Source organism: Salvelinus fontinalis, unplaced genomic scaffold (assembly GCF_029448725.1).
Source record: "Salvelinus fontinalis isolate EN_2023a unplaced genomic scaffold, ASM2944872v1 scaffold_1207, whole genome shotgun sequence".
NCBI lineage: Eukaryota > Metazoa > Chordata > Actinopteri > Salmoniformes > Salmonidae > Salvelinus > Salvelinus fontinalis.
The window spans coordinates 21,884-48,743 of NW_026601416.1; the positions used below are offsets into that span (position 1 = coordinate 21,884).

Consider the following 26,860-nt stretch of genomic DNA (forward strand, 5'->3'; position numbering starts at 1 on the left):
GGGAGGCACTATACTGTGTGTCTGCAGGTGTCTATCTGGTCAAAACCACTGATACAGGTGCCCCTCCACCCTCTGGTGGGATGGATCATGTCTACAGAGAAACCTAGATTCAAATACTTAGATTTGTGTGTATTGGGTTGTGAAATTGTTAGATATTACTTGTTAGATATTACTGCACTGTCGGAGCTAGAACCACAAGCATTTCACTACACCCTCAATAACATCTGCTAAATACGTGTATGTGACCAATAAAATGTGATTTGATTTTGATTTTCAATAAACGTCCTATTTATCAAAGGTGCTTTTGGCTGGGGTCAAAATGACTCCAAAGGATTTGAATTTGTTAAAAGTCCATATTGATACAGAAACACTAAACCATGATTTAGATTTAATAAGAACAAGTTGATTGACAAAGTCATGAAAAATTGGAGGAATTGAATAACCCACATTTGGGCTATGATCAAAGATATGCCTCTGGGGTCAAAATGATCCATGTCAGAAGTATGGTTCAATGCAAATATGTAGTGGGTGTAAAGTTTGTTTTAAACTCTCACTCATTAAACACGAATCAATCAACACATGCTTCTCTTTGAACGACTTTATATAATATTAAATTTTTATGAAATACATTTTTAAAAACCGTTTGGTTCCTCAACTGCGTTTCCCACTCCAGTCAGCAGATAGCGATGTGCGTCTTTTAGGTTCAGGCGATGCTGCCAGTGTGACGTATAATCTAGTGACGGGACGCTCCTTCAACAACAACAGCTAGTCAGACACCTCGGTAGCTTTCTAGCAAACACAGCTACAACATTCACGCTCTTTACACTGTTTTGGTGTATATTAGTCGCTGTGTATTAAACACACTTCTGTCGTATGTACTTGTTGGCCCATTTAATTATATATTTACGTTGTTTGTCAGCTAGCTGGTTTGCTAAGTTAGCTTAGAACTAAGCTAGTCGCTAATGCTACCTAGCTAACATCTCCGACCATGAGTTCACTAAGCTACTCTCCTCCTGCTACAGAAGAGGGGGTGTGCTGGACGGAGAAAGAAGCTTTCGTCAAAGAGGAGGAGGAAGAGAAGGATGTTACAATACAAAAACAAGTAGAGGGTGAGGCTGTTAAGGTGAAAGAAGAAGAGAAAGACGTTACAATGAAAGAAGAGGAAGACGCGTTCAGAGTGAAAGATGAGGAAGATGTTACAGTAAAAGAAGAGGAAGAGAAAGAGGAGGATGCAGTTTTTGGAGTGAAAGAGGAGGAGGGGGAGATGACTGTCACATTGGAGGAAGAAGAGGAGGTTGGAGATCTGTTTAACCCCAGTAAGTACAGTCTCTGCAGTCGTTGAATCAATATGCAGTAAAGGGGTTCTACACTTTAATGTTGTTCTGTAGAAATGGCTGAAACTTCACTGTAACGTGTAGAACATCAAGAGTGGACCATCAACAAAACGTTAACAATTGATCAAATGCATCCAATGACAATGCCTGAAATACTGTAGTCCTCAATATCTCCTATTAGATTAGCCCAATATGTAGTCTTAAAGGGGCAATCAGCAGTTGTTGCATCCATCTGGGGACTTATACATTAATGATATGTACCCATCTGTTTCTTGAAGAATTCCCTTATAAATGCCTCATGAGCTTAGTTCAACTGTCGTACCCTATCAGAACCCAAAATATAAGCTTATATTATCTCCAATGTTTATCAGTAAATATAAACGAACACTGTATATCCTCAAAACATGGTTAAAACTATAATGTTGGTATCATGGATGGTTGCATTTCTCCAGCCCCATCCCTCAGCTTTTTACCGAAACGGGCACGGAGTACGCTTTGTTATTGTTTCTACTGCTGATTGCTGTCCCCGTTACTCCTCAAGGTCCAAGGACTGTATGTTATTTTCAGGGGTAGACTGGCTCTGACAGCTAAAATAGTCAAATATTCCATCTAAATGTGAATCGATTCTCAACGGGCAGGGAGTACGCTTTGTTATTGTTTCTACTGCTGATTCTCTGCCCCCGTTACTCCTCAAAATAATTTCACATAATACTTTCATATCACATAACAATTATTTCACACAATACTTTCATATCACATCAAAATAATTTCACACAATACTTTCATATCACATCTAAATAGGTAACCAGTCTGTATAGATAGATAGCTAAGTGAATTAAATATCACCAGCTACCTAACTTCATATTAGCTATCTTGATGTATTTATCACTGTAAAAAACTAACTCCAAATGCATTTGTAGGTAGCTAGCTAACAGCCATGGAGGAGGGTGAAAGGATAGCAGCCCCAACTGTCAGTGAGAGAGGAGGCTATTCTGGATAGGGCAGGTACTTTTGTGTAGTTCCTGTCCCTAGAAGTGAGGACGGAGATAATAGTAACATAATATTCAGTGTGGTGTAATTTGACTATAATGAAGTGTGTTTCTTGTGAGGTTTTCTGTCCTCAGATAAAGAGCGCTATGAAAGCCAGTCTACATATGAAGAGGTCCCAATGAAGAGCAGTGGTTCTCAGTCCTGGGGACTCAAAGAGGGGCATGTTTTTGCCTCAGCACTGCACAGCTGATTCAAATGATCAACTCATCATCAAGCTTCAAGTGGTATTTATGTATTCATTTGTGATGCCATCCTTGATATGATCCTGTTATTGTCACATGCTACACATGCACATATGTGTGCCCATGCATCTATCAATCCAATGTTATCATGATTTGTTATCAGGGATATTATACTTTAGTAATCCACAATGACCTGGTGATGTAACAGTCTAATAATTACATTGTCTTCCATATTCCTACAGATACCTTGTAACTGGAGATTCCTTCAAAACGATTGCCTACAGTTGCCGTGTAGGGCACTGCAAGGTTGGGTGACCAGGGTCATCTGGGACTGCCTTCTGGAGGAATTCAGATGTGTGAAGGCTACCTGTGTCCTGCGTAACTTCATGAGGATGGACACGAGGACCAGGAGGGGATCTGCAGCTCGCCGCCGTGTCCCAGAGGAGGAGTCTGCTGCTCTGCAGGATGTTTCAAGGATGGGGTCCAACAACGCAGCAAGAGAGGCAATCCGTGTTCAGGAGATCTTCACCTCCTACTTCTTCAAAGAGGGTACTGTTCCCTGGCAACACCATAGACTACACTATGCACAACCAAAGGCTCTTTTAAGAGCCATCCACATTGCAATAAGAGTATTCTTCCATTTACTTAGCTATGTCAACTGAAGTTATTCAATTCCCAGTTTCTCTCCCTTTGATTTCTACTTCTCAGGTGAGGGTGCTGTTTAGGTAAGGGTGTGATGTCTGTGCAAAAACAAAACAGGCTATTTTAAATCACCCATATTGAAGAAATGTAGAGCAATTAGACACCCTATAACCCACACCTACACACTCATGTATCAATCTGATTGATGGATTGTGTTGTGCAGTAAGCAGGCTCAGGTGTATTACTGTGGCTCCTTCCACCTTCAAAGAATAGGCAAGAGGGCCAAACATGGAGAATAGTAAGACACTTCATTATTTCTATAACTACGCTATATTGTTTGTCCTTGTGTGTCCGTTCATGTTTTTCAGCATAAAGTACTCTGCAGCCACTTAGTGTGGTGTGGACACCAGGTGAGGCCACACACAGATTCCTGTTGAACACTGTCACTTTAACTACCTTATTTTCTCAACAACAGTCTCTCTCCTTCACTTCATCCCTCTCTCCCCTTCTCCCTAAATCCTCTAGGTTATATCAGCTGTGTCGGTGAACCCCTCCTGCATCTGGACTGGCTACATAGAGGGCACAGCATGATCAGAGGTGAGAGGTCACTTGGTCAGGTCAACAGGAAGTATTATTAAAGAGATGCTTTACATTGAAATACAGATAGATGCAGTAGTCCCAGAGTTAATGATCCCAGGTCAGTTTATATTATACAGGAAGTATTATTAAAGAGATGCTTTACATTGAAATACAGACATAGATGCAGTAGTCCCAGAGTTAATGATCCCAGGTCAGTTTATATTATACAGGAAGTATTATTAAAGAGATGCTTTACATTGAAATACAGATAGATGCAGTAGTCCCAGAGTTAATGATCCCAGGTCAGTTTTGCATTTCACCTCCTGATTGATGACTAACAATGTTAGAATAAAAAATAAAAACACAAGGCTTAAACATGCTCTCTCTCTCCACCTGTCTTTCGTCTGCAGATATGTTTTGATGTGAGAGGATGCCAACCCCTAGTCCCATCATCGCCACCTCACCTGCTTTTAAGATAACCTTTGGGCCGACTAGAGACACTGCTATATAATTGTGATGAACTGAGAGAATATTTAGGTAGCACTGTGATTCATTAATCATGTGCTGCCTTCCCTGGTCCTATGTGCTTACCTCTTTCCCTTTCTGTCTTTTACACCTCTCTCTCCACCTCTTTCTTTCTCTGTTTTTATAATTCACAACAGATGTGCATTGAAGTACAGATTGAACTTGTATTTATAACACTTGGATAATGAGCTTTTCAATAAAGCGTTTCACATTCTCTACTGGTTGAAATGAAGTGTAATGTGATGAAATACTCCACCTATCCTGTGTTTATCAGATCAATGCAGATGAAGGGCATTAGATGTTGAGATGAACCGGTGTTGGAGTATTTACATGATGCATAGGAAGTGTAGTGTTCTGGTTTTTAACATTATATTTCTGTATATATGAATTAACTAGTTAAATCCTGTTTCTAGTCTATTAGTTACAATGTGTAACCATTGATGTCCCAGGACCAAGATTGGTAAACACTGTTGAAGTGTAGAATTGTAATACATACATGCAGACACAGCGTCATTCAAAGACTGGAATTTGATACTCCTGGTATTGGATATGACTGAATAATCATCTCAAAGACATTCATACCTAAACTGCACCTTTATTTGCCAAGGTAGAGTACATGATTAGTGAACATATTAAATGTACAGGCTACAATGTGGGGATCTCATGCATGGTAATAACTACATGTATATACGACTTGCATCCTTGGCACAACATGATATTATATTCTACTCAATCCATAGGCTTCATTAATGTCATTCAGGCTGTTTTGAAGTTGATACAACTGGCTATGATAGCTGAGGTTCATAGCTAGGTTCTGAACTAATATGTATACCAAACGTTTGGGTCCATACATACATACATAGGCAAATATGTAAGTAATGTAAAGTGATGGGGTGTTTCTAACTAAATGTTTTGTGTTCATAGCTCCAACAGTGCAGTAATATCACACTAAATGCTTGTGTTCCTAGCTCCAACAGTGCAGTAATATCTAACTAAATGCTTGTGTTCCTAGCTCCAACCGTGCAGTAGTATCTAACTAAATGCTTGTGTTCATAGCTCCAACAGTAATATCTAACTAAATGCTTGTGTTCCGAGCTCCAACAGTGCCATAATATCTAACTAAATGCTTGTGTTCCTAGCTCCAACACAACAGTGCAGGAGTATCTAACTAAATGCTTGTGTTCATAGCTCCAACAGTGCAGTAGTACCTAACTAAATGCTTGTGTTCCCAGCTCCAACAGTGCAGTAGTATCTAACTAAATGCTTGTGTTCATAGCTCCAACAGTAATATCTAACTAAATGCTTGTGTTCCTAGCTCCAACAGTGCAGTAATATCTAACTAAATGCTTGTGTTCCTAGCTCCAACAGTGCAGTAATATCTAACTAAATGCTTGTGTTCCTAGCTCCAACAGTGCAGGAGTATCTAACTAAATGCATGCTTGTGTTCATAGCTCCAACAGTGCAGTAGTATCTAACTAAATGCTTGTGTTCCCAGCTCCAACAGTGCAGTAGTATCTAACTAAATGCTTGTGTTCATAGCTCCAACAGTAATATCTAACTAAATGCTTGTGTTTCTAGCTCCAACAGTGCAGTAATATCTACCTAAATGCTTGTGTTCCTAGCTCCAACAGTGCAGTAATATCTAACTAAATGCTTGTGTTCCTAGCTCCAACAGTGCAGGAGTATCTAACTAAATGCTTGTGTTCCCAGCTCCAACAGTGCAGTAGTATCTAACTAAATGCTTGTGTTCCTAGCTCCAACAGTGCAGGAGTATCTAACTAAATGCTTGTGTTCCCAGCTCCAACAGTGCAGTAATATTTACCTAAATGCTTGTGTTTCTAGCTCCAACAGTGCAGTAATATCTACCTAAATGCTTGTGTTCCTAGCTCCAACAGTGCGGTAATATCTAACTAAATGCTTGTGTTCATAGCTCCAACAGTAGTATCTAACTAAATGCTTGTGTTCCTAGCTCCAACAGTGCAGTAATATCTAACTAAATGCTTGTGTTCCTAGCTCCAACAGTGCAGGAGTATCTAACTAAATGCTTGTGTTCCTAGCTCCAACAGTGCAGTAATATCTAACTAAATGCTTGTGTTCCTAGCTCCAACAGTGCAGTAGTATCTAACTAAATGCTTGTGTTCCTAGCTCCAACAGTGCAGTAATATCTAACAATTTCACAACAAATACCTAATACACACAAATCTAACTAATGGAATAAGAATATATAAATATATGGACGAGCGATATCAGAGCAGCATAGACAGATACAGTAGAATAGGATAGAATACAGTATATAAATATGAGATGAGTAATACATAGACAGATACAGTAGAATAGGATAGAATACAGTATATACACATGAGATGAGTAATACATAGACTAAGATACAGTAGAATAGGATAGAATACAGTATATACATATGAGATGAGTAATACATAGACTAAGATACAGTAGAATAGGATAGAATACAGTATATACATATGAGATGAGTAATACATAGACTAAGATACAGTAGAATAGGATAGAATACAGTATATACATATGAGATGAGTAATGCATAGACTAAGATACAGTAGAATAGGATAGAATACAGTATATACATATGAGATGAGTAATGCATAGACTAAGATACAGTAGGATAGAATACAGTATATACATATGAGATGAGTAATACATAGACTAAGATACAGTAGAATAGGATAGAATACAGTATATACATATGAGATGAGTAATACATAGACTAAGATACAGTAGAATAGGATAGAATACAGTATATACATATGAGATGAGTAATGCCAGATATGTAAACATGCAGGAGATCCATGAAGGAAAGACAGTGATGGTGCTCAGTGATGTTGTAAATGGTGGGGGAACAACCAATTTCGGTATTTTTTAAATAATTTTACCCCCGTTTTTTCTCCACAATTTCGATATTGTGATGTCTCCAGTGCTGTTGGCTGGTCGTCATTGACCTTGCGTAGGCTTAAACACTGGTATACACTGATATTTAAGGCCATTTTGGGTAAAATGCCATTTTATCTCTGTTCTTTTTTAGTCATGTCGGTAAATAAATATCAATTACGGCCCCCTTCTCATTTGCTTCTAACAAAAATTAGAACAGGTCGAATTGTTACTCAGCTCCGTGGTCCTGGAATTCTCTCCTGAACATTTAAAATGTGATGATCTGGTTTCGTTGTTGGAGCTTATTAAACACTTGATCGATGTATAGAAGAGTGTAATTGTTTTTAGGGCAGCTGTTTTTAGTCAAGACTTTCGTGTTTTTAACGTAACATGTTATTGTTGTACTGTGTGTGTGTGTGTGTGTTTATAGCTTTGTTTAATGTTGTGTACGTAAGTTGTTTTGTCTGAAACGTTGTTCCCCCTGCTGCTATTGGACCAGGTCTCTTTTGGAAAAGAGATGTTATCTCAATGAGAAAAACCTGTATAAATAAAGGTAAAATAAAAAATACAAATATTGAATATATCTATATATTATACAATAATAATATAATATATATCGAAGGTCGAGTCATGCGTCCTCTGACCAGCCAAACATGACCAGCCAAACCGAGCTTCTTAACAGCTACCCGCTTAACCCGGAAGATGCACCAATATGTCGGAGGAAACACTGTTCACCTGACGGCCGAGGTCAGCCTGCAGGCGCCATAAGGATCCTCCCCCCCCCCCCCCCCCCCCCCCCCCCCGGCCAAACCCTCCCCTAACCTGGGCAACGCTTGGCCTATAGTGTGCTGCCCTACGGGACTCCCGATCACAGCAGGTTGTGGTACAGCCCGGGATCGAACCTGGGTCTGTAGTGATGCCTCTAGCCCTTCGATGCAGTACTGTCGACCGCTGCACTACTCGGGTATAACTTTTTTTTAACCAATTCTGATGGTTGTTAAAAGTGGGATTTTGACATTATTACCATTATATCAACACACTGGACACTCCCAACACTCCCAACTATCAATCTCTTTGGCACCGTAGACATCAAGTCAGTTGACAATATTGTTTCATACAACGTTGCATTCCATGTTTGAAAGGTTATTTTCATTGAAGACAATCAAAGTTAACATTCCATAAAATGTAAATTCAAGGCTGAGTCTCAAATAGTCGCCTGTCCATTTTAATAGCCGGGCAATGGCACACATTATAGCAAATACATTTTGGGTCTAAATTAAAGGAGCTACAATTATAGTTTAATTACATGTTTTAAACAAAATGTCCATAATATCTGCATTAATAGTGGAATGATCGTGTTTCACGATATTTCTAAACATAAAAATATATTCTCGATCTTCTATTGTGTTGTTGACTGAATGTTTGTTCCATGTGTAACTCTGTGTTGTTGTTTTTGTCTCACTGCTTTGCTTTATCTTGGCCAGGTTGCAGTTGTAAATGAGAACTTGTTCTCAACTGGCCGACCTGGTTAAATAAAGGAGAAATAAATAACACATAATAATACATAAACATGTAGGAGCAGTATGGACCTAGTCTGTTCATTATATACATCTACATGATGTATTGTTACACCATGTAGGAGCAGTATAGACCTAGTCTGTTCATTATATACATCTACATGATGTATTGTTACACCATGTAGGGGCAGTATAGACCTAGTCTGTTCATTATATACATCTACATGATGTATTGTTACACCATGTAGGAGCAGTATAGACCTAGTCAGTTCATTATATACATCTACATGATGTATTGTTACACCATGTAGGAGCAGTATAGACCTAGTCTGTTCATTATATACATCTACATGATGTATTGTTACACCATGTAGGAGCAGTATGGACCTAGTCAGTTCATTATATACATCTACATGATGTATTGTTACACCATGTAGGAGCAGTATAGACCTACAGTAGCTAGCTACTTATTTAGATTTAGTTTGACTTAATGAAACTGCCTTAAATGTGCTGCAATAAACATTTTTTATTCGCACTAATCGATTAACACATTCCTGTCTTTGTATCTCTCAATATAATAGTATTATTTAATTAAATCCATTTAAAATAATCTTTGTCTGAAAATAAAATATGATCCTCAACTGCGTTTCCTCTCCAGTCAGCAGACGGCGATGTCCGTCTTTCAGGCGATGCTGCTGCCGTGACGTATAATCTAGTGGACGGTTCTTCCTAAACAGCTCGTCAACCACCTCGGTAGCTTGCTAGCCAACATAGCCGAAAGATTCAAGCTATTTATACGCTTTCGGTGTATATTAGCTACTGTGTGTTAGACACACTTAGGTCGTATCTACTTGTTAACCTATTTAATTTAATATTACGTTATTTTGTATTAGTCAACTATAGTAGCTGGCTGGTTAAATTAGCACTAGCCTAGTCGCTAATGATAGCTAGCTAGCTAACATCCCCGACCATGAGTTCAATAAACTACTCCACTCTCGTTAAAGAAGAGGAGGTCTGCTGGACGGAGAAAGAAGCTCTTGGGCTGAACATTGTCGTGAAAGAGGAGAAGGAAGAAGAGGATGTTACAGTAAAACAAAAAGTAGAGGGTGAGGCTGTTACCCTGAAAGAAGACGAGAAAGACGTTTCAGTGAAAGAAGAGGAAGACGCGTTCAGAGTGAAAGAAGAGAAAGACGTTTCAGTAAAAGAAGAGGATGAAGAGAAAGAGGAGGATGCAGTTTTTGTAGTGAAGAAGGAAGGAGAGATTACTGTCACATTGAAAGATGAAGAGGTGGAGATAGGAGATCTGAGTAACACCAGTAAGTACCGCCTTAAATGTGTTTTTAACTTTGGATATTCGGAGTTGGCTCGTCAATACCTCTTCAACGGAGGGCCCAGGATGATGACTGATATGTCTAGAATCAGATGACTAGAGAGCAAGCTACCCCTTATTTTCTCCGTTCCGTTTCCAAAAAGTGACTTAACATATAGATTTGAGAAGGGTCTATCTGCTGACCGCAGACTGGGGGGCACTGCATGTAGTGATTTTCATGTAGTGATGTTTTACTACACACCGTGCCCCCCAATAGTGCCATGTGAGAGTTGGGTTGGCTACACCAAAGATAATGGATATACTGACAAGACGTCTCTCCGCCCTAACAAGGGGAGTTGTTGTCCACAAAGCTTCACTGCGGGTTGTCTAGCTCCCGCCTATCCTTTCTTTGGATTGGTGGATTCATCTTATTATTGTAATCTATTGTTTATATTCTATGAGGGTTGTTGACTGCAACCGCCTGTATTCAATGGAGAGAGATGCTAAGCTACTAGCATGAATGTGCACCGCCTGTATTCAATGTAGAGAGATGCTAAGCTACTAGCATGAATATGCACCGCCTGTATTCAATGGAGAGAGATGCTAAGCTACTAGCATGAATATGCACCGCCTGTATTCAATGGAGAGAGATGCTAAGCTACTAGCATGAATATGCACCGCCTGTATTCAATGGAGAGAGATGCTAAGCTACTAGCATGAATATGCACCGCCTATATTCAATGGAGAGGGATGCTAAGCTACTAGCATGAATATGCACCGCCTGTATTCAATGGAGAGAGATGCTAAGCTACTAGCATGAATATGCACCGCCTGTATTCAATGGAGAGAGATGCTAAGCTATTAGCATGAATATGCACCGCCTGTATTCAATGGAGAGAGATGCTAAGCTACTAGCATGAATATGCATAGCGATCTGGAGACAACTCCTATAGTGTTTTTTATCAGTTGTCGGTATGTCACGTGTCCACATAACAACTTAAGCATTATGAAACATCTGTTTGATCAAGTAAACCTAACTAAGCCTTTCATTTTGTTGTTGACCAAATTCGACACTTTCCACATTGGGTTGATAATTGTTTCCACTTGGATACAACCTACTGTAACATACTGGCATGACCTAGAGAGATACAACCTACAGTAGCCTACTGGCATGACCTAGAGAGATACAACCTACTGTAGCCTACTGGCATGACCTAGAGAGATACAACCTACTGTAACCTACTGGCATGACCTAGAGAGATACAACCTACTGTAGCCTACTGGCATGACCTAGAGAGTTACAACCTACTGTAACCTACTGGCATGACCTAGAGAGATACAACCTACTGTAACCTACTGGCATGACCTAGAGAGATACAACCTACTGTAACCTACTGGCATGACCTAGAGAGATACAACCTACTGTAACCTACTGGCATGACCTAGAGAGATACAACCTACTGTAACCTACTGGCATGACCTAGAGAGATACAACCTACTGTAGCCTACTGGCATGACCTAGAGAGATACAACCTACTGTAGCCTACTGGCATGACCTAGAGAGATACAACCTACTGTAGCCTACTGGCATGACCTAGAGAGATACAACCTACTGTAACCTACTGGCATGACCTCGAGAGATACAACCTACTGTAACCTACTGGCATGACCTAGAAAGTTACAACCTACTGTAGCCTACTGGCATGACCTAGAGAGTTACAACCTACTGTAACCTACTGGCATGACCTAGAGAGTTACAACCTACTGTAACCTACTGGCATGACCTAGAGAGATACAACATACTGTAGCCTACTGGCATGACCTAGAGAGATACAACCTACTGGCATGACCTAGAGAGTTACAACCTACTGTAGCCTACTGGCATGACCTAGAGATGTACAACCTACTGTAGCCTACTGGCATGACCTAGAGAGATACAACCTACTGTAGCCTACTGGCATGACCTAGAGAGATACAACCTACTGTAGCCTACTGGCATGACCTAGAGAGATACAACCTACTGTAGCCTACTGGCATGACCTAGAGAGATACAACCTACTGTAACCTACTGGCATGACCTAGAGAGTTACTACCTACTGTAACCTACTGGCATGACCTAGAGAGATACAACCTACTGTAGCCTACTGGCATGACCTAGAGAGATACAACCTACTGTAGCCTACTGGCATGACCTAGAGCGATACAACCTACTGTAGCCTACTGGCATGACCTAGAGAGATACAACCTACTGTAACCTACTTGCATGACCTAGAGAGATACAACCTACTGTATCCTACTGGCTTGACCAAGAGAGCTGAAGTTGTAAAAATCCTGGATTTTAAATGAATATTTTCCATAATAATGATAATTTCTATCTTCCTATCCATATGTGGGTTCCCTCTCTTTTGTCTTCCCCTCTACACCAATAACAGACAACTACTGTGGGACTCCCAATCACGGCCGGATGTGATACAGCCTGGATTCGAACCAGGGACTGTAGTGACACCTCTTGCACTGAGATGCAGTGATTTAGACCGCTGCATCCGTGTGTGTGTTAACTATTAGAGTGCTGTACTAGAATGCTTAAAAGGCCTCTAAAATTTTAAATACTGGTTATCTGTATCGTTTTTTGGGGCAAGGAAAATATTAGATATTGTTATTAGCCAAAAATGTAATATCGGTGCATCCCTTTATTCTAAAATCTTTCACAATACCCCATAATGACATCACAATACCCCATAATGCCATCACAATACCCCATAATGCCATCACAATACCCCATAATGACATCACAATACCCCATAATGACATCACAATACCCCATAATGACATCACAATACCCCATAATGCCAAAGCAAAAACAGGTTTAGGTTTTTTGCAAATGTATTGAAACTATTCCCCAGGATAACTAGTCTCAGAGTAATGTAAGATCCCAGGATAACTAGTCTCAGAGTAATGTAAGATGCTTGGAAAAAGAAGCTGAAAAGAATAACAGAACGGCACCATTAGAACTAAAATGTGTCGCCTGGATGTCAGAACCCCAACCCTCCAAACTGTAAATAAATAATAAAATGTGTCTCCTGGATGTCAGACCCCCAACCCTCCAAACTGTAAATAAATAATAAAATGTGTCTCCTGGATGTCAGACCCCCAACCCTCCAAACTGTAAATAAATAAATAAAATGTGTCTCCTTGATGTCAGACCCCCAACCCTCCAAACTGTAAATAAATAATAAAATGTGTCTCCTGGATGTCAGACCCCCAACCCTCCAAACTAAATAAATAAATAAAATGTGTCTCCTTGGCAACATTAGAACCTCAGCACGTTTACTGTATATGTCGAGACAAAGGAATGATGTAAACAAATAATCCAAAATATTTTTGTCAATGAGACAGTATATAAACAAAGGAATGACCAACCCCCCTTTGGTGACTGAATGCTTGTAAGGAAAACTAGATGATCAAAACATTAGATCACATCAAATAAGCCTGAGTGGTTTCACCTCCTCCCAGACTATACTGGATACTACAGTTATAACTACATAGTTATACAGGATACTACAGTTATAGAGGATACTACAGTTATAACTATACATAGTTATACAGGATACTACAGTTATACCGGATACTACAGTTATACAGGATACTACAGTTATAACTATACATAGTTATACAGGATACTACAGTTATACAGGATACTACAGTTATACAGGATACTACAGTTATAACTATACATAGTTATTCCAAAGGTGGGCTACTTACTATCCACTGTTTGCAAGCCACCGTTGCTGATCTATTTTATTTATTTATTTCACCTTTATTTAACCAGGTAGGCAAGTTGAGAACAAGTTCTCATTTACAACTGCGACCTGGCCAAGATAAAGCAAAGCAGTTCGACACATACAACAACACAGAGTTACACATGGAGTAAAACAAACATACAGTCAATAATACAGTAGAAAAATAAGTCTATATACGATGTGAGCAAATGAGGTGAGATAAGGGAGGTGAAGGCAAAAAAAGGCCATGGTGGCGAAGTAAAAACAATATACCAAGTCAAACACTGGAATGGTAGATTTGCAGTGGAATAATGTGCAAAGTAGAAATAGAAATAATGGGGTGCAAAGGAGCAAAAGAAATAAATACAGTAGGGGAAGAGGTAGTTGTTTGGGCTACATTATAGATGGGCTATGTACAGGTGCAGTAATCTGTGAGCTGCTCTGACAGCTGGTGTTTAAAGCTAGTGAGGGAGATGTGTTTCCAGTTTCAGAGATTTTTGTAGTTCGTTCCAGTCATTGGCAGCAGAGAACTGGAAGGAGAGGCGGCCAAAGGAGGAATTGGTTTTGGGGGTGACCAGAGAGATATACCTGCTGGTGGTATCCAATCCACCTACCAATGCCATTCAACTCTCCTTCCGTGGCCTCCAACTGCTCTTAAACGCAAGTAAAACTAAATGCATGCTATTCAACCGATCACTGCCTGCACCTGCTCGCCCGTCCAGCATCACTACTCTGTACGGCTCTGACTTAGAATACGTGGACAACTACAAATACCTAGGTGTCTGGTTAGACTGTAAATTCTCCTTCCAGACTCACATTAAGCATCTCCCATCCAAAACTAAATCTAGAATCGGCTTCCTATTTCGCAACAAAGCATCCTTCACTTTTGCTGCCAAACATACCCTCGTAAAACTGACCATCCTACCGATCCTCGACTTCGATGATGTCACCTATAAAATAGCCACCAACACTCTACTCAGTAAACTGGATGCAGTCTATCACAGTGCCATCCGTTTTGTCACCAAAGCCCCATATACCACTGCTCTCGTCGGCTGGCCCTCGCTACATATTCGTCGCCAAACCAACTGGCTCCAGGTCATCTATAAGTCTTTGCTAGGCTGCCTTAACTCAGATCACTGGTCACCATAGCCACACACACCCATAGGACGCGCTCCAGGAAGTATATCTCACTGGTCATCCCCAAAGCCAACACCTCTTTCCTTCCAGTTCTCTGCTGCCAGTGACTGGATCGAATTGCAAAAATCGCTGAAGTTGGAGACTCATATCTCCCTCACTAACTTTAAGCATCAGCTATCTGAGCAGCTTACCGATCGCTGCAGCTGTACATAGCCCATCTGTAAATAGCCCATCCAACTGCATACCTCATCCCCGTGTTTTTATTTACTTTTTTTGCTCTTTTGCACACCAGTAATTCTACTTGCACATCATCATCTGCACATCTATCACTCCAGTGTTAATATGCTAAATTGTAATTACTTTGCTACTACGGCCTATTTATTGCCTTATTGCCTTTACTGCCTCTGTACTCCATTTGCACACACTGTATTGTTCATGACGTCCTCCAGTGATTTTTAACTTAACATATATATATACATATATATATATACATACATATATACATATATATATAGATTTTTCTATTGTGTTATTGACTGTACTTTTGTTTATCCCACGTGTAACTCTGTGTTGTTTTTGTTGCACTGCTTTGCTTTATCTTGACCAGGTCGCAGTTGTAAATGAGAACTTGTTCTCAACTGGCCTACCTGGTTAAATAAAGGTGAAAAACGAAAAAGAAAAAATGTAGGAATTGTTCATGACGTCCTCCAGTGATTTTTAACTTTTTCTGTTGAAAAGTGACATATAAACACAGTAAAGTATAAACACACTAAAGGGAAACAAATAAATTGTTTTGAGCAAAATAGTGTTTTTTTAGACAACTGCAAACCAGAAGGAGTGAGTGATGTCATAGTAAGGCCTTCAAGGAGTTGGCTTGATGGGAAGTCGTGATGTCATCCAATAGGAGACTGATCTTCATGTGAATATTCATTATTCTTTTTTAAATCCTTCCTGTTCTGTCAAGTTGGTTGTTGATCATTACTAGAAAGCCATTTTCAAGTCTTTCCATAGATTTTAAAGACGATTTAAGTCCAAACTGTAACTAGGCCACTCAGGAACATTCAATGTCATCTTGTTAAGCTCCTCCAGTGTAGATTTGGCCTTGTGGTTTAGGTTATTGTCCTGTTAATACAGTTCTTTGTATTCAGATCTCTGAAATGCACTCTACCTACGTTACATTCAGTGGCTCCTTATGTTACGCTGGGAAAACAGTTTTCATGGGCACAGAAATCCGAAATAATTTCAGAGTTTGCTAAATCCATTGGTTCTAACCGAAAGTCCCCTTAACTTTATTGACAACACCCAAATGGATAACGCCATTAATGTCATTAACACGTTTCTTCAATAATTACACATCATTCTTAATACTGTGGCAATTTAGTTAGTCACATGTTCAACTATCATCAGCTAATCCAGGAAATCATTTTCTGAAAGACAGTCACATGACAAACATCACGACATGCAACAACAACCAAAGTGCTTCTTCATTCATTACTCTGGTAAAGACAGTTATGACGTGCTCCACGTTGGATCCAACATCCCTAACAAATTGGTGTTTATAATGTTATTGTCTGCTTGATTTACTGTAGGGTCTCGTTAGTCTGTTTGTACACAGAGATACTTAGCTCATAATGTGTAGAGAACTGTTCCTTGATGGATAGACTATTGTACAACACACAGAGCTATTTTCCTTTATTTGTTGTTAGGTGAAATTATGGATCCTACAGTAGGTCTATGTTGTTGTTAGGTGAAGTTATGGGTCCTACAGTAGGTCTATGTTGTTGTTAGGTGAAGTTATGGGTCCTACAGTAGGTCTGTGTTGTTGTTAGGTGAAGTTATGGGTCCTACAGTAGGTCTATGTTGTTGTTAGGTGAAGTTATGGGTCCTACAGTAGGTCTATGTTGTTGTTAGGTGAAGTTATGGGTCCTACAGTAGGTCTGTGTTGTTGTTAGGTGAAGTTATGGGTCCTACAGTAGGTCTATGTTGTTGTTAGGTGAAGTTATGGCTGATGTTAAAGCTAGCCAAAGAGCATTTTCCTGGTTAAGTGTTTTTTAAGTATATAGCAGTTGATTTTCGACAATAACACAAACATTTTAAGCAGGTGATTCAAGCGAGCCTTACAATTTATAATCCAAAAGTAATGTGAAATGCACTCATAATCAACCTGTAAATGGAGGCTGTTTTTGCTGTCAGCCTATGAGAACTCCCCTGAGTTTTCCCCCACGGTGGTGAATTAGTGAATAGACACAGAACTTAATGTGAGTTTCCTTGAGTAGCACTCCTGATCTTGCCCTGTAATGTTCAGAATACATTGTGAAAATCTTCGATCCCCATTTTTGCTCCAGGCAGATATACTACATCCATAACTAGCGGTTTCCTCATTAGCATGGAGGAGTTTCTGCAACCAAATTGTGTGTGCTATGACCTCGTGCCGCAATTTTATCAAACACAGAAAGGGGCCTATATTGGAGACCAAAAGTCATCTGGCACACTGCTTAGAGTTTCAACAACTTGAAAAACGTGTTTCTAGCCTGCAATCATCAATGTTACTACTAATGTGAAAACAAGACTAAATATGACTATTGTTGCTGTCTTGACCGGCTTAATTTTCAAATTGAACAGACGTCAATTGTTGTACAACTTCACGGGTACGTTCTGGGCATCACCTTTTACCTAAAATTAACAGTGGATTTCTGCTGTTGTGGGCCTTTAACCATCTTTAATCATCTGACTTTGTCGTTCACACAGGAGAGAGGCGTGACTATCGTGGATCCTCTGGGGAGCCTCAACATGATGCTGACAAGGCAGAGAAGAGTCTCTCCAGATCAGAACTCCTCAAGAAACACCAGCAGAGACCCACAGGAAAGAAATCTCACTGCTGCTCTGACTGTGGGAAAAGATTCAACTACTCATCACACCTTAAAATACATCAAAGAATTCACACTGGAGAGAAACCTTATAGCTGTGATCAATGTGGGAAGAGTTTTACTACATCTAGCAATCTAACTGAACACCAGAGAATTCACACAGGAGAGAAACCTTACGGCTGTGATCAATGTGGGAAGAGATTTATTCTACTACAAACCCTGAAATCACACCAAAGAATACACACTGGAGAGAAACCTTTTGGCTGTTATCAATGTGGGACGAGTTTTTCTCACTTAAGCAGCCTGATAGGACACCAGCGGGGACACACAGGAGAGAAACCTTATAGCTGTGATCAATGTGGGAAGAGTTTTACTACATCTAGCAATCTAACTATACACCAGAGAATTCACACAGGAGAGAAACCTTATAGCTGTGATCAATGTGGGAAGAGTTTTACTATATCTAGCTCTCTGACTATACACCAGAGAACACACACAGGAGAGAAATCTTATAGCTGTGATCAATGTGGGAAGAGATTTATTCTACTACAAACCCTGAAATCACACCAAAGAATACACACTGGAGAGAAACCTTTTGGCTGTTATCAATGTGGGACGAGTTTTTCTCACTTAAGCAGCCTGAAAGGACACCAGCGGGGACACACAGGAGAGAAACCTTATAGCTGTGATCAATGTGGGAAGAGTTTTACTACATCTGGCAATCTAACTATACACCAGAGGATTCACACAGGAGAGAAAGCTTATGGCTGTGATCAATGTGGGAAGAGTTTTACTACATCTAGCAATCTAACTGAACACCAGAGAACACACACAGGAGAGAAACCTTATGGCTGTGATCAATGTGGGAAGAGTTTTACTACATCTAGCAATCTGACTAGACACCAGCAAGTACACACAGGAGTGAAACCTCATAGCTGTGATCAATGTGGGAAGAGTTTTATTAGATCTAGCCAGCTGACAGTACACCAGAGAACACACACAGGAGTGAAACCTAATAGCTGTGATCGATGTGGGAAGAGATACTCTGATAAAATATCTCTGATTAAACATCAGAAAATACATACATGAAGGAGTTGTTTCATGATATCAATGAAATAATGTCACAATGTAGAATGTTTTAACATTGTAGTAGGAGATTTTTATTAAGTTTTGATCTATTTGAATGAATGTCAGAATGTAGAACCATAAACGTTTGTCCCCTGTTCAGTTGATATTATCTATCTATATTATCTATCTATTGGTTTTAGCCTCAGCGGAAAAACCCAGGCCCTGAATTGAAAGAGTACTATTTATTTAACAAAAAGTGACAAAAAAAATTGTGTTACACTTACCACGTTGGTGACCCACTTGAATCAAAATGCAACACTTCAACATGTTTAGGTTTTCAATATTCAATATATCACAAACTGTTTCTGCATATTGGGTATTGATTTGGGCACGTTAAAACTGTGTTTTAACATTGCGCTATTCCCATTTAGCCAAATGTCATTGAAAAGATGTTGAAAATAAGACTTAAGCCCAACGTCAAATATATGTTCGGTTGCAGTTGTAGTTTTTTTCCCCAATGAAAAACAACTTAATTTCAACATACTTGCAGCCTAAACACATGGACGTAGTATAATAAATTGGTCTATAATCAATTGTATTAACAATCTTACATCTTACAATTCGCACGTATAGCTCGTTAGCACGTATAGCACGTATAGCTCGTTAGCACGTATAGCTCGGTAGCACGTATAGCTCGGTAGCACGTATAGCTCGGTAGCACGTATAGCTCGGTAGCACGTATAGCTCGTTAGCACGTATAGCTCGTTAGCACGTATAGCTCGGTAGCACGTATAGCTCGTTAGCACGTATAGCTCGGTAGCACGTATAGCTCGGTAGCACGTATAGCTCGTTAGCACGTATAGCTCGGTAGCACGTATAGCTCGTTAGCACGTATAGCTCGGTAGCACGTATAGCTCGGTAGCACGTCCAGTGCTCCAGTTGTCTTGATAGATGTGGAGAGTCAACACCTTTTGTTGCGCTACCGTTTTGGTTTGCTTCCTGTCTGTAAGTTTGGTGTGGGTTTTTCTTTTGTTTGCCTCTTCTTGGGCAGATTTAGTGGGTGACTTTTATGTCCCAGTTGTTGTTACTTGTCAACTTTCAGTGGACACTGAGAAAACTTTTATTGCATCAAATGGTTGTTTTATGCAACAGAATAGAGGGTTCTTTGAACTATTGTGTCTGTGTGTTCTACTGAGGATGGGCCTCTGGGAGAAAACACTGACAGGAGATTTACAATGTCTTTTGGGTGATAAAAACCTAAAGAGACCACATTCCAGAGCATGAGTTAACTTCTTTGGGCTGCAAGCCTTAAGTCGGGCTCAATATGACAACAGCCCGTCCAAGTGCAGGGCGCGAAATTCAAAAGATATTTTTTAGAAATATTTAACTTTCACACATTAACAAGTCCAATACAGCAAATGAAAGACAAACATCTTGTGAATGCAGCCAATATTTCCGATTCTTTAAGTGTTTTACAGCGAAAACACAATATAGCATTATATTAGCTTACTACAATAGCCAACCACACAGCTACATTGATTCAAGGCAACAGTAGCGATAGCGACAAAACCAGCAAAAGATATTAATTATTTCACTAACATTCATAAACTTCATCAGATGACAGTCCTATAACATATTACACAATACATATATGGTTTGTTCGAAAATGTGCATATTGAGAGCGGAAATCCGTGGTTATACATTGTGAAAACTTAGCATCTTTTTCCCAGAATGTCCGCATATATTTCTGACACTCACCTATTCTGATCAAATAACTATTCATAAACTTTACTAAAAAATACATGTTGTACAGGAAATGATAGATACACTAGTTCTTAATGCAATCGCCGTGTTAGAATTCTAAAAATAACTTCAGTACGACATACAGCTTACGTTATAGCTAGAGAGCGCCCAAAATCTCGGCGGAAAACACAACTACACATTTTCGACAGAAATAGGAAATAACATCATAAATGGGTCCTACCTTTGTTGAGCTTCCATCAGAATCTTGCACAAGGGGTTCTTTGTCCAGAATAATCGTTGTTTGGATTTAGAATGTCCTTTTTCCCTCTCGAATTAGCAAGCAAAACTAGCAAAGTGGCACTAAGCTGTCCATCGTCACCAAACGCAGAGAACAGAACACGCCAAAACTCCCGAAAAAATGTTGATAATCTGATGAAACTATATTGAAAAAAACATACTTTACGATGATATTGTCACATTTATCAAATAAAATCAAAGCCGGAGATAGTAGCCGTCTATAACGAAAGCTTTTCAAAAGCCAATGCTGATGTACTTCCTGCGCCATCCTGAACAGAGGAAATTGGGGTCCTGTCATTCCATGATCTCTCTTTTGACCATAGAAATACCTATACACTCCATTTCTTCTCTCACTGCCTATTGACAACTAGTGGAAGGTGTATGAAGTGCATGTATACTAATAGATTTCAAGCAGATTAATAGGGAGGCCCTGGAACAGAGCCTCGATTTCAGATTTTTCACTTTCTGACAGGAAGTTTGCTGCAAAATGAGTTGTTTTACTCACAGATATAATTCAAACGGTTTTAGAAACTTGAGTGTTTTCTATCCAATAGTAATAATAATATGCATATTGTACGAGCAAGAATTGAGTACTAGGCCGTTTGAAATGGGCACCTTTCATCCAAGCTACTCAATACTGCCCCTGCAGCCAGAAGAGGTTAATGTTTCTGTTCTATATGGTACCAGGGAGAGATGACCCCAGGGCCAGACCCTGGTCTCTACACAAAGAGTACTGTTTTTACAGCAGATACTGTCTGCTGAGAATTATAGGTATCTTTCATACAAATATTAATCTTGTGACCCGTTCTATACATCTGTTGTTCGTCATGTAGATTGAAAGGGTGTATCTTGGCTGTAAAATACCTTTGTACTTTTGTCTCGTGGCTCTCAACAAATCATCTGGGGGTGATTTGTCGACCAGCCATTATCGTAGAACACTCAATTGATTCACTTTATATGTGTGCGTTGTCTTGACCTACTCCCTTATTATTAAGTGAATAAAGATTTAGTTTAAGAATAACTCTGACTTGTGTGATAAGTTTGTCTCCTCATTTGATATTAAAGAAATTAACCACATTTGGGGATGTTAATCTTGATGGGGGTGTGAGTCTTCCCTTTGTGACCGCTCCTGATGACCTGGGTAAATCGTGCACGAGCGATCCCTCAAACTTGGGATCTCAGAGACCACACTTTGGGAACGGAGCAGATGGACCCACCTTTGATCTGAGAGGCAGCGAGCCGAGTGGATACCACATCTCGAAAGTAGTTTTTTTTTTAATTAAGAGGAAACTCGCAAAGTGGAGTTAAGCCTCGTAGGCTCTGAGTGTGTATTCCTGTGTGGAGGTGTATACAGGGCCCAGTCAGTAGGCTCTGAGTGTGTATTCCTGTGTGGAGGTGTATACAGGGCCCAGTCAGTAGGCTCTGAGTGTGTATTCCTGTGTGGAGGTGTATACAGGGCCCAGTCAGTAGGCTCTGAGTGTGTATTCCTGTGTGGAGGTGTAAACAGGGCCCAGTCAGGAGGCTCTGAGTGTGTATTCCTGTGTGTAAACAGGGCCCAGTCAGGAGGCTCTGAGTGTGTATTCCTGTGTGTAAACAGGGCCCAGTCAGGAGGCTCTGAGTGTGTATTCCTGTGTGTAAACAGGGCCCAGTCAGGAGGCTCTGAGTGTGTATTCCTGTGTGTAAACAGGGCCCAGTCAGGAGGCTCTGAGTGTGTATTCCTGTGTGTAAACAGGGCCCAGTCAGGAGGCTCTGAGTGTGTATTCCTGTGTGGAGGTGTAAACAGGACCCAGACAGGAGGCTCTGAGTGTGTATTCCTGTGTGTAAACAGGGCCCAGTCAGGAGGCTCTGAGTGTGTATTCCTGTGTGGAGGTGTAAACAGGGCCCAGGCAGGAGGCTCTGAGTGTTCCAGTGTGAGGGGGGTCACCTTGGAGGTGTAAACAGGACCCAGTCAGTAGGTTCTGAGTGTGTATTCCTGTGTGGAGGTGTAAACAGGGCCCAGTCAGGAGGCTCTGAGTGTGTATTCCTGTGTGGAGGTGTAGACAGGACCCAGTCAGGAGGCTCTGAGTGTGTATTCCAGTGTGAGGGGGGGCACCTTGGAGGTGTAAACAGGGCCCAGTCAGGAGGCTCTGAGTGTGTATTCCTGTGTGGAGGTGTAAACAGGGCCCAGTCAGGAGGCTCTGAGTGTGTATTCCTTTGTGAGGGGCTCCTTGGAGGTGTAAACAGTCAGCTATCTGTGTGAACTGGATGAAAACTAGAATCTGTGTTTACTAGTTAAGACCATGTATGATGATGTATGATATGATATGTATGATATAGTGTAAGGTGATAGTGAAAATTCACAAATGTGAATAAATATTTACGGAACAATTTACCAAACAAAACACATTACAATATTGCAACATTTCTGCAGACATGCCAGACCATAATAAATAATACATTTACTTTGTATAGTGCTTTTCATGACATTTAAAAAAATATAAAAATAATGATGTACAATAAAAACAACATACATTAAAAATGAATCATAGGTAAACTAACAATATTGTAGACTTGATGCTAAATACAGATTTTTCAGCTTTAGTGTGTATATCGTATCCATTTACATTTACATTTACATACAGACCATGTATGATATATATATATGTATAAACTCTAGTAAGGTGCACCTGTAAATATTCCCAGTATGAAAGGAATTGCTAGATTTATTAATTAAACCTTTTTCCATAAAGTTAGAGTGAAACAAGGTGGCTGACTAGCTGTTGATGTTGAAGAAGAGTCCCGTCCACTAGATTATACGTCACAGTGGCAGAATCACCTGAAAGACGCACATCGCCATCTGCTGTATGATATAGTATAAGCTAGTAAGGTACACCTGTAATTATTTTAAACCTGGACCCCATTTTAGAAGTATTGAAAAATGTAAATGTATTAGTTACATTTAAAAAGTTAGTTACAGTTAAATTATCCTAGGAACTAACCATGAGACAGAAATGAGGAAAATATTCCTGTAGGTTAAAATATTGTTGAAAAACAACTAATTGATTAGCTATGTTTGGGAAGAGCATTGTCTGACTGCAATATGAGAGTTGTGATTGTGTAAGATTATACGTCACAGTGGCAGAATCACCTGAAAGACACACATCGCCATCTGCTGACTGGAGTTGGTATCGCAGTTGAGAAAATACTTTCAGACAAAAAGCTAAAAAGCGACTGCCCCTAAAAACCAACGACTCCCTTTGAAAACAGGCGATGTGGAGTCAGAAACAGTTATTATAGTGTAAAAATGTACTACAAAGTGCAGCTAAATAAAATAACTTTGGTCATACCCAGTCAGCGCGTAACGTCCAAGGACGTTGAATTATGGGCCATATCAGGTCTGTCTGTTGTAGCCGCTATTTCGCCCCAAAATAGTCATCCCAAATTGGGCTGTGTATAACTATGTAAATGTCTCTCGGACAAGGTGACTTCATCAATATACACTCTAAAAAGTAAAGGTTCCTGGAGTATCCTTTAGGGGTTCTTCAACTTAAATATTAATTGTTTATTTAGTGGCACCACAAATGTGAATTAATATTTACAAAACAATTTACCAAACAAAACACATTACAAAATAGCAACATTTCTGCAGACATGTCAGACCATAATAAATAATACATTACTTTGTATAGTGCTTTTCATGACATTTAAAAAAATATAAATAATGATGTACAATAAAAACAACATACATTAAAAATGAATCATAGGTAAACTAACAATATTGTAGACTTGATGCTAAATACAGTTTTTTTCAGCTTTAGTGTGTATATCGTATCCACTTAGTTATGTTAGGAAGTTTGCCATCTTTATGACCGGCCCTGGTAACTTCACCCCAACTTCTCTTATCCCCAGAACACAGTACAACATAAGTGTTTTTCTGACATTTTTGGGAAATTTAAGGGAAAACAGAAAATACAGCCGTAGCAGAGCCCCAAGTCCCATGGGGACGTCCTCGAGGGCGTGGATGTTCTCCCCATCAAAGGCCAGCGGGATTTCACTCTCATGGTGAAATGGATTTCCACCGATGTGCAGTAAAGGAGTGAAGAGCGGTGAAATCTGTGTCAACAAAAGTAAGAAAAGATTAATACACATACAATTAACAAGAACATAACAAATGTTCAGCTGTAGTTTTATATCAGCATGCACACCTATGTTTATGAAGAAACAGATGATTGGTGCATAGGCATACCTTGTCAAGGACATAAAGGCCACTCGGGTCCTCATTGAAGAGGTTGGGAAAGAGCAGAATCACTGCTGTGGTCTCCAGTCCTAGTAAAGTAAAGCAATGACATTACTACACTTGCTAATTTTATTACAAAATACATTAGAGAAAGGGAAGGAATAAGTGCAAATCCCTCTTCTGTATTTCCTTCAGGGACTGTCAAAATAGCAGGATGATGTCCTCACCCCTGCCTCGCCTCTCTACCTCTGATAGTCCTTGAATTATCTTTTTGTCTATATCCATTCCATGGACTTGATTCATTTCTGAGAAGATCTGAAAAGATAATTTGCACACATTTGTATGCCAATAGATTTCAGTTTGTATTGACTGCTATGTAGGTTAAATGTACACTTCAAATGCAGCTGTCCTACAACAGATCTGTACCTTCTTCTTGATCCCAATTGCATTGTGTCCATGTTCTGTCCTATAAGAATTTCAAAGGAAGAGAAAATGTGTCAAAGAATAGTCTTACAAGCATTTTAAACATATATATATATATATATATATATATATATATATTAAATACATATTGAAAGATAAATGGCATCGACATACAATGTAATGTAAAATAGAAGAACATATTGGAGAAAGCACTAGCCAATATAGTACTGCCATACAGTAACAGTACTGCCATACAGGCCAATTATCACATTTTAAGATATCTTTGTACACAAATTGTTCAATATTTTATCAGGCTGACGTGAAAGATTATACACAACATTTTGCTGCGTGGCAATACTGTGTTTGGATTCTGAAGGGCATTTATACAAAAGAGGTAGTCTAGACACTGTATTAATACCATTATGCATTTGAATCCCATCTACAGCTACCATCTAAGATATTCATTTCCCTCCACAAGGGGGCGGACATGTAACATTTCCAAAATGGGATAGTATTGTCCATGTAACGTTTCCAAAATGGGATAGTATTGTCCATTTAACCTTTCCAAAATGGGATAGTATTGTCCATGTAACGTTTCCAAAATGGGATAGTATTGTCCATGTAACGTTTCCAAAATGGGATAGTATTGTCCATGTAACTTCCAAAATGGGATAGTATTGGTCATGTAACGTTTCCAAAATGGGATAGTATTGTACATGTAACGTTTCCAAAATGGGACAGTATTGTCCATGTAACGTTTCCAAAATGGGATAGTATTGTCCATGTAACGTTTCCAAAATGGGATAGTATTGTACATGTAACGTTTCCAAAATGAGATAGTATTGTACATGTAACGTTATGCCCCCTTGTGAGTTAATAGTATTGCATGCTGTAACAGGCTATATAAAGAGGAAGACCTCCATTGACGATTCAGTTCGTTGTAACATCTCGTCTGGACAGGTCACCGTCCTTAGTTAGTTAGTTAGTTAACGTTAGCTAGTTCATTCTCACAAAAGTGAGAACTGCTCTAGATTGGAAACTTACGTTAATGAGTGTAAAGCCATGTTGGCTTCATGGAAACGGTATACAATATATGGGAAAGAATATAGTTGAGGGAAATAATCCAAACCTAGTTGTGCCTAGTTAGGACATAACGTTAGCTAGCTAGATAACGGTACTGTACTGTAGCTCATACAACGCCGACGGTCAAAAACGGCTTTCTAATATTTACGGTAATTAACTATAGTAACGTTATGGAAGATATTCACAGAAAACCATCATTGTCTTCGTT

The 26,860-nt window shown here is 39.6% G+C and overlaps 1 protein-coding gene and 1 long non-coding RNA gene across 4 annotated transcripts; both read left to right on the top strand.

Annotated features, from left to right (window-relative positions):
- The first annotated feature begins 718 nt into the window (after positions 1-718).
- On the top strand, positions 719-4,526 carry LOC129848822 (uncharacterized). 2 transcript variants are annotated; one of them, XR_008758571.1, is made up of 4 exons: positions 719-1,316; positions 2,444-2,608; positions 2,809-3,805; positions 4,198-4,526. It is a non-coding gene; the product is annotated as an uncharacterized LOC129848822 (long non-coding RNA). The 2 variants fall into 2 exon arrangements; XR_008758570.1 differs by lacking the exon at positions 719-1,316 and having other exon boundaries at positions 1,328-2,608.
- Positions 4,527-9,458: 4,932 nt separating this feature from the next.
- LOC129848824 (zinc finger protein OZF-like) lies at positions 9,459-21,951 on the top strand. Of its 2 annotated transcripts, XR_008758572.1 has the most exons (3): positions 9,459-10,046; positions 17,704-20,174; positions 21,589-21,951. XR_008758572.1 is itself a non-coding variant. In XM_055915915.1 (2 exons), exons 1-2 carry the CDS (start codon positions 9,701-9,703, stop codon positions 18,909-18,911), a joined length of 1,554 nt encoding a protein of 517 aa, XP_055771890.1. In that variant the 5' UTR covers positions 9,459-9,700; the 3' UTR covers positions 18,912-21,951. The 2 variants fall into 2 exon arrangements, 1 of the variants encoding a protein (XP_055771890.1); XM_055915915.1 differs by having other exon boundaries at positions 17,704-21,951.
- The last annotated feature ends 4,909 nt before the right edge of the window (positions 21,952-26,860 follow it).

What these genes read in the sequence shown, in the direction of transcription:
- LOC129848824 (XM_055915915.1), top strand. Translation starts at nt 9,701, where the DNA reads ATGAGTTCAATAAACTACTCCACTCTCGTTAAAGAAGAGGAGGTCTGC. An exon ending in AGGAGATCTGAGTAACACCA is followed by an intron (nt 10,047 to 17,703) that starts GTAAGTACCGCC and finishes TCGTTCACACAG; the next exon opens with GAGAGAGGCGTGACTATCGT.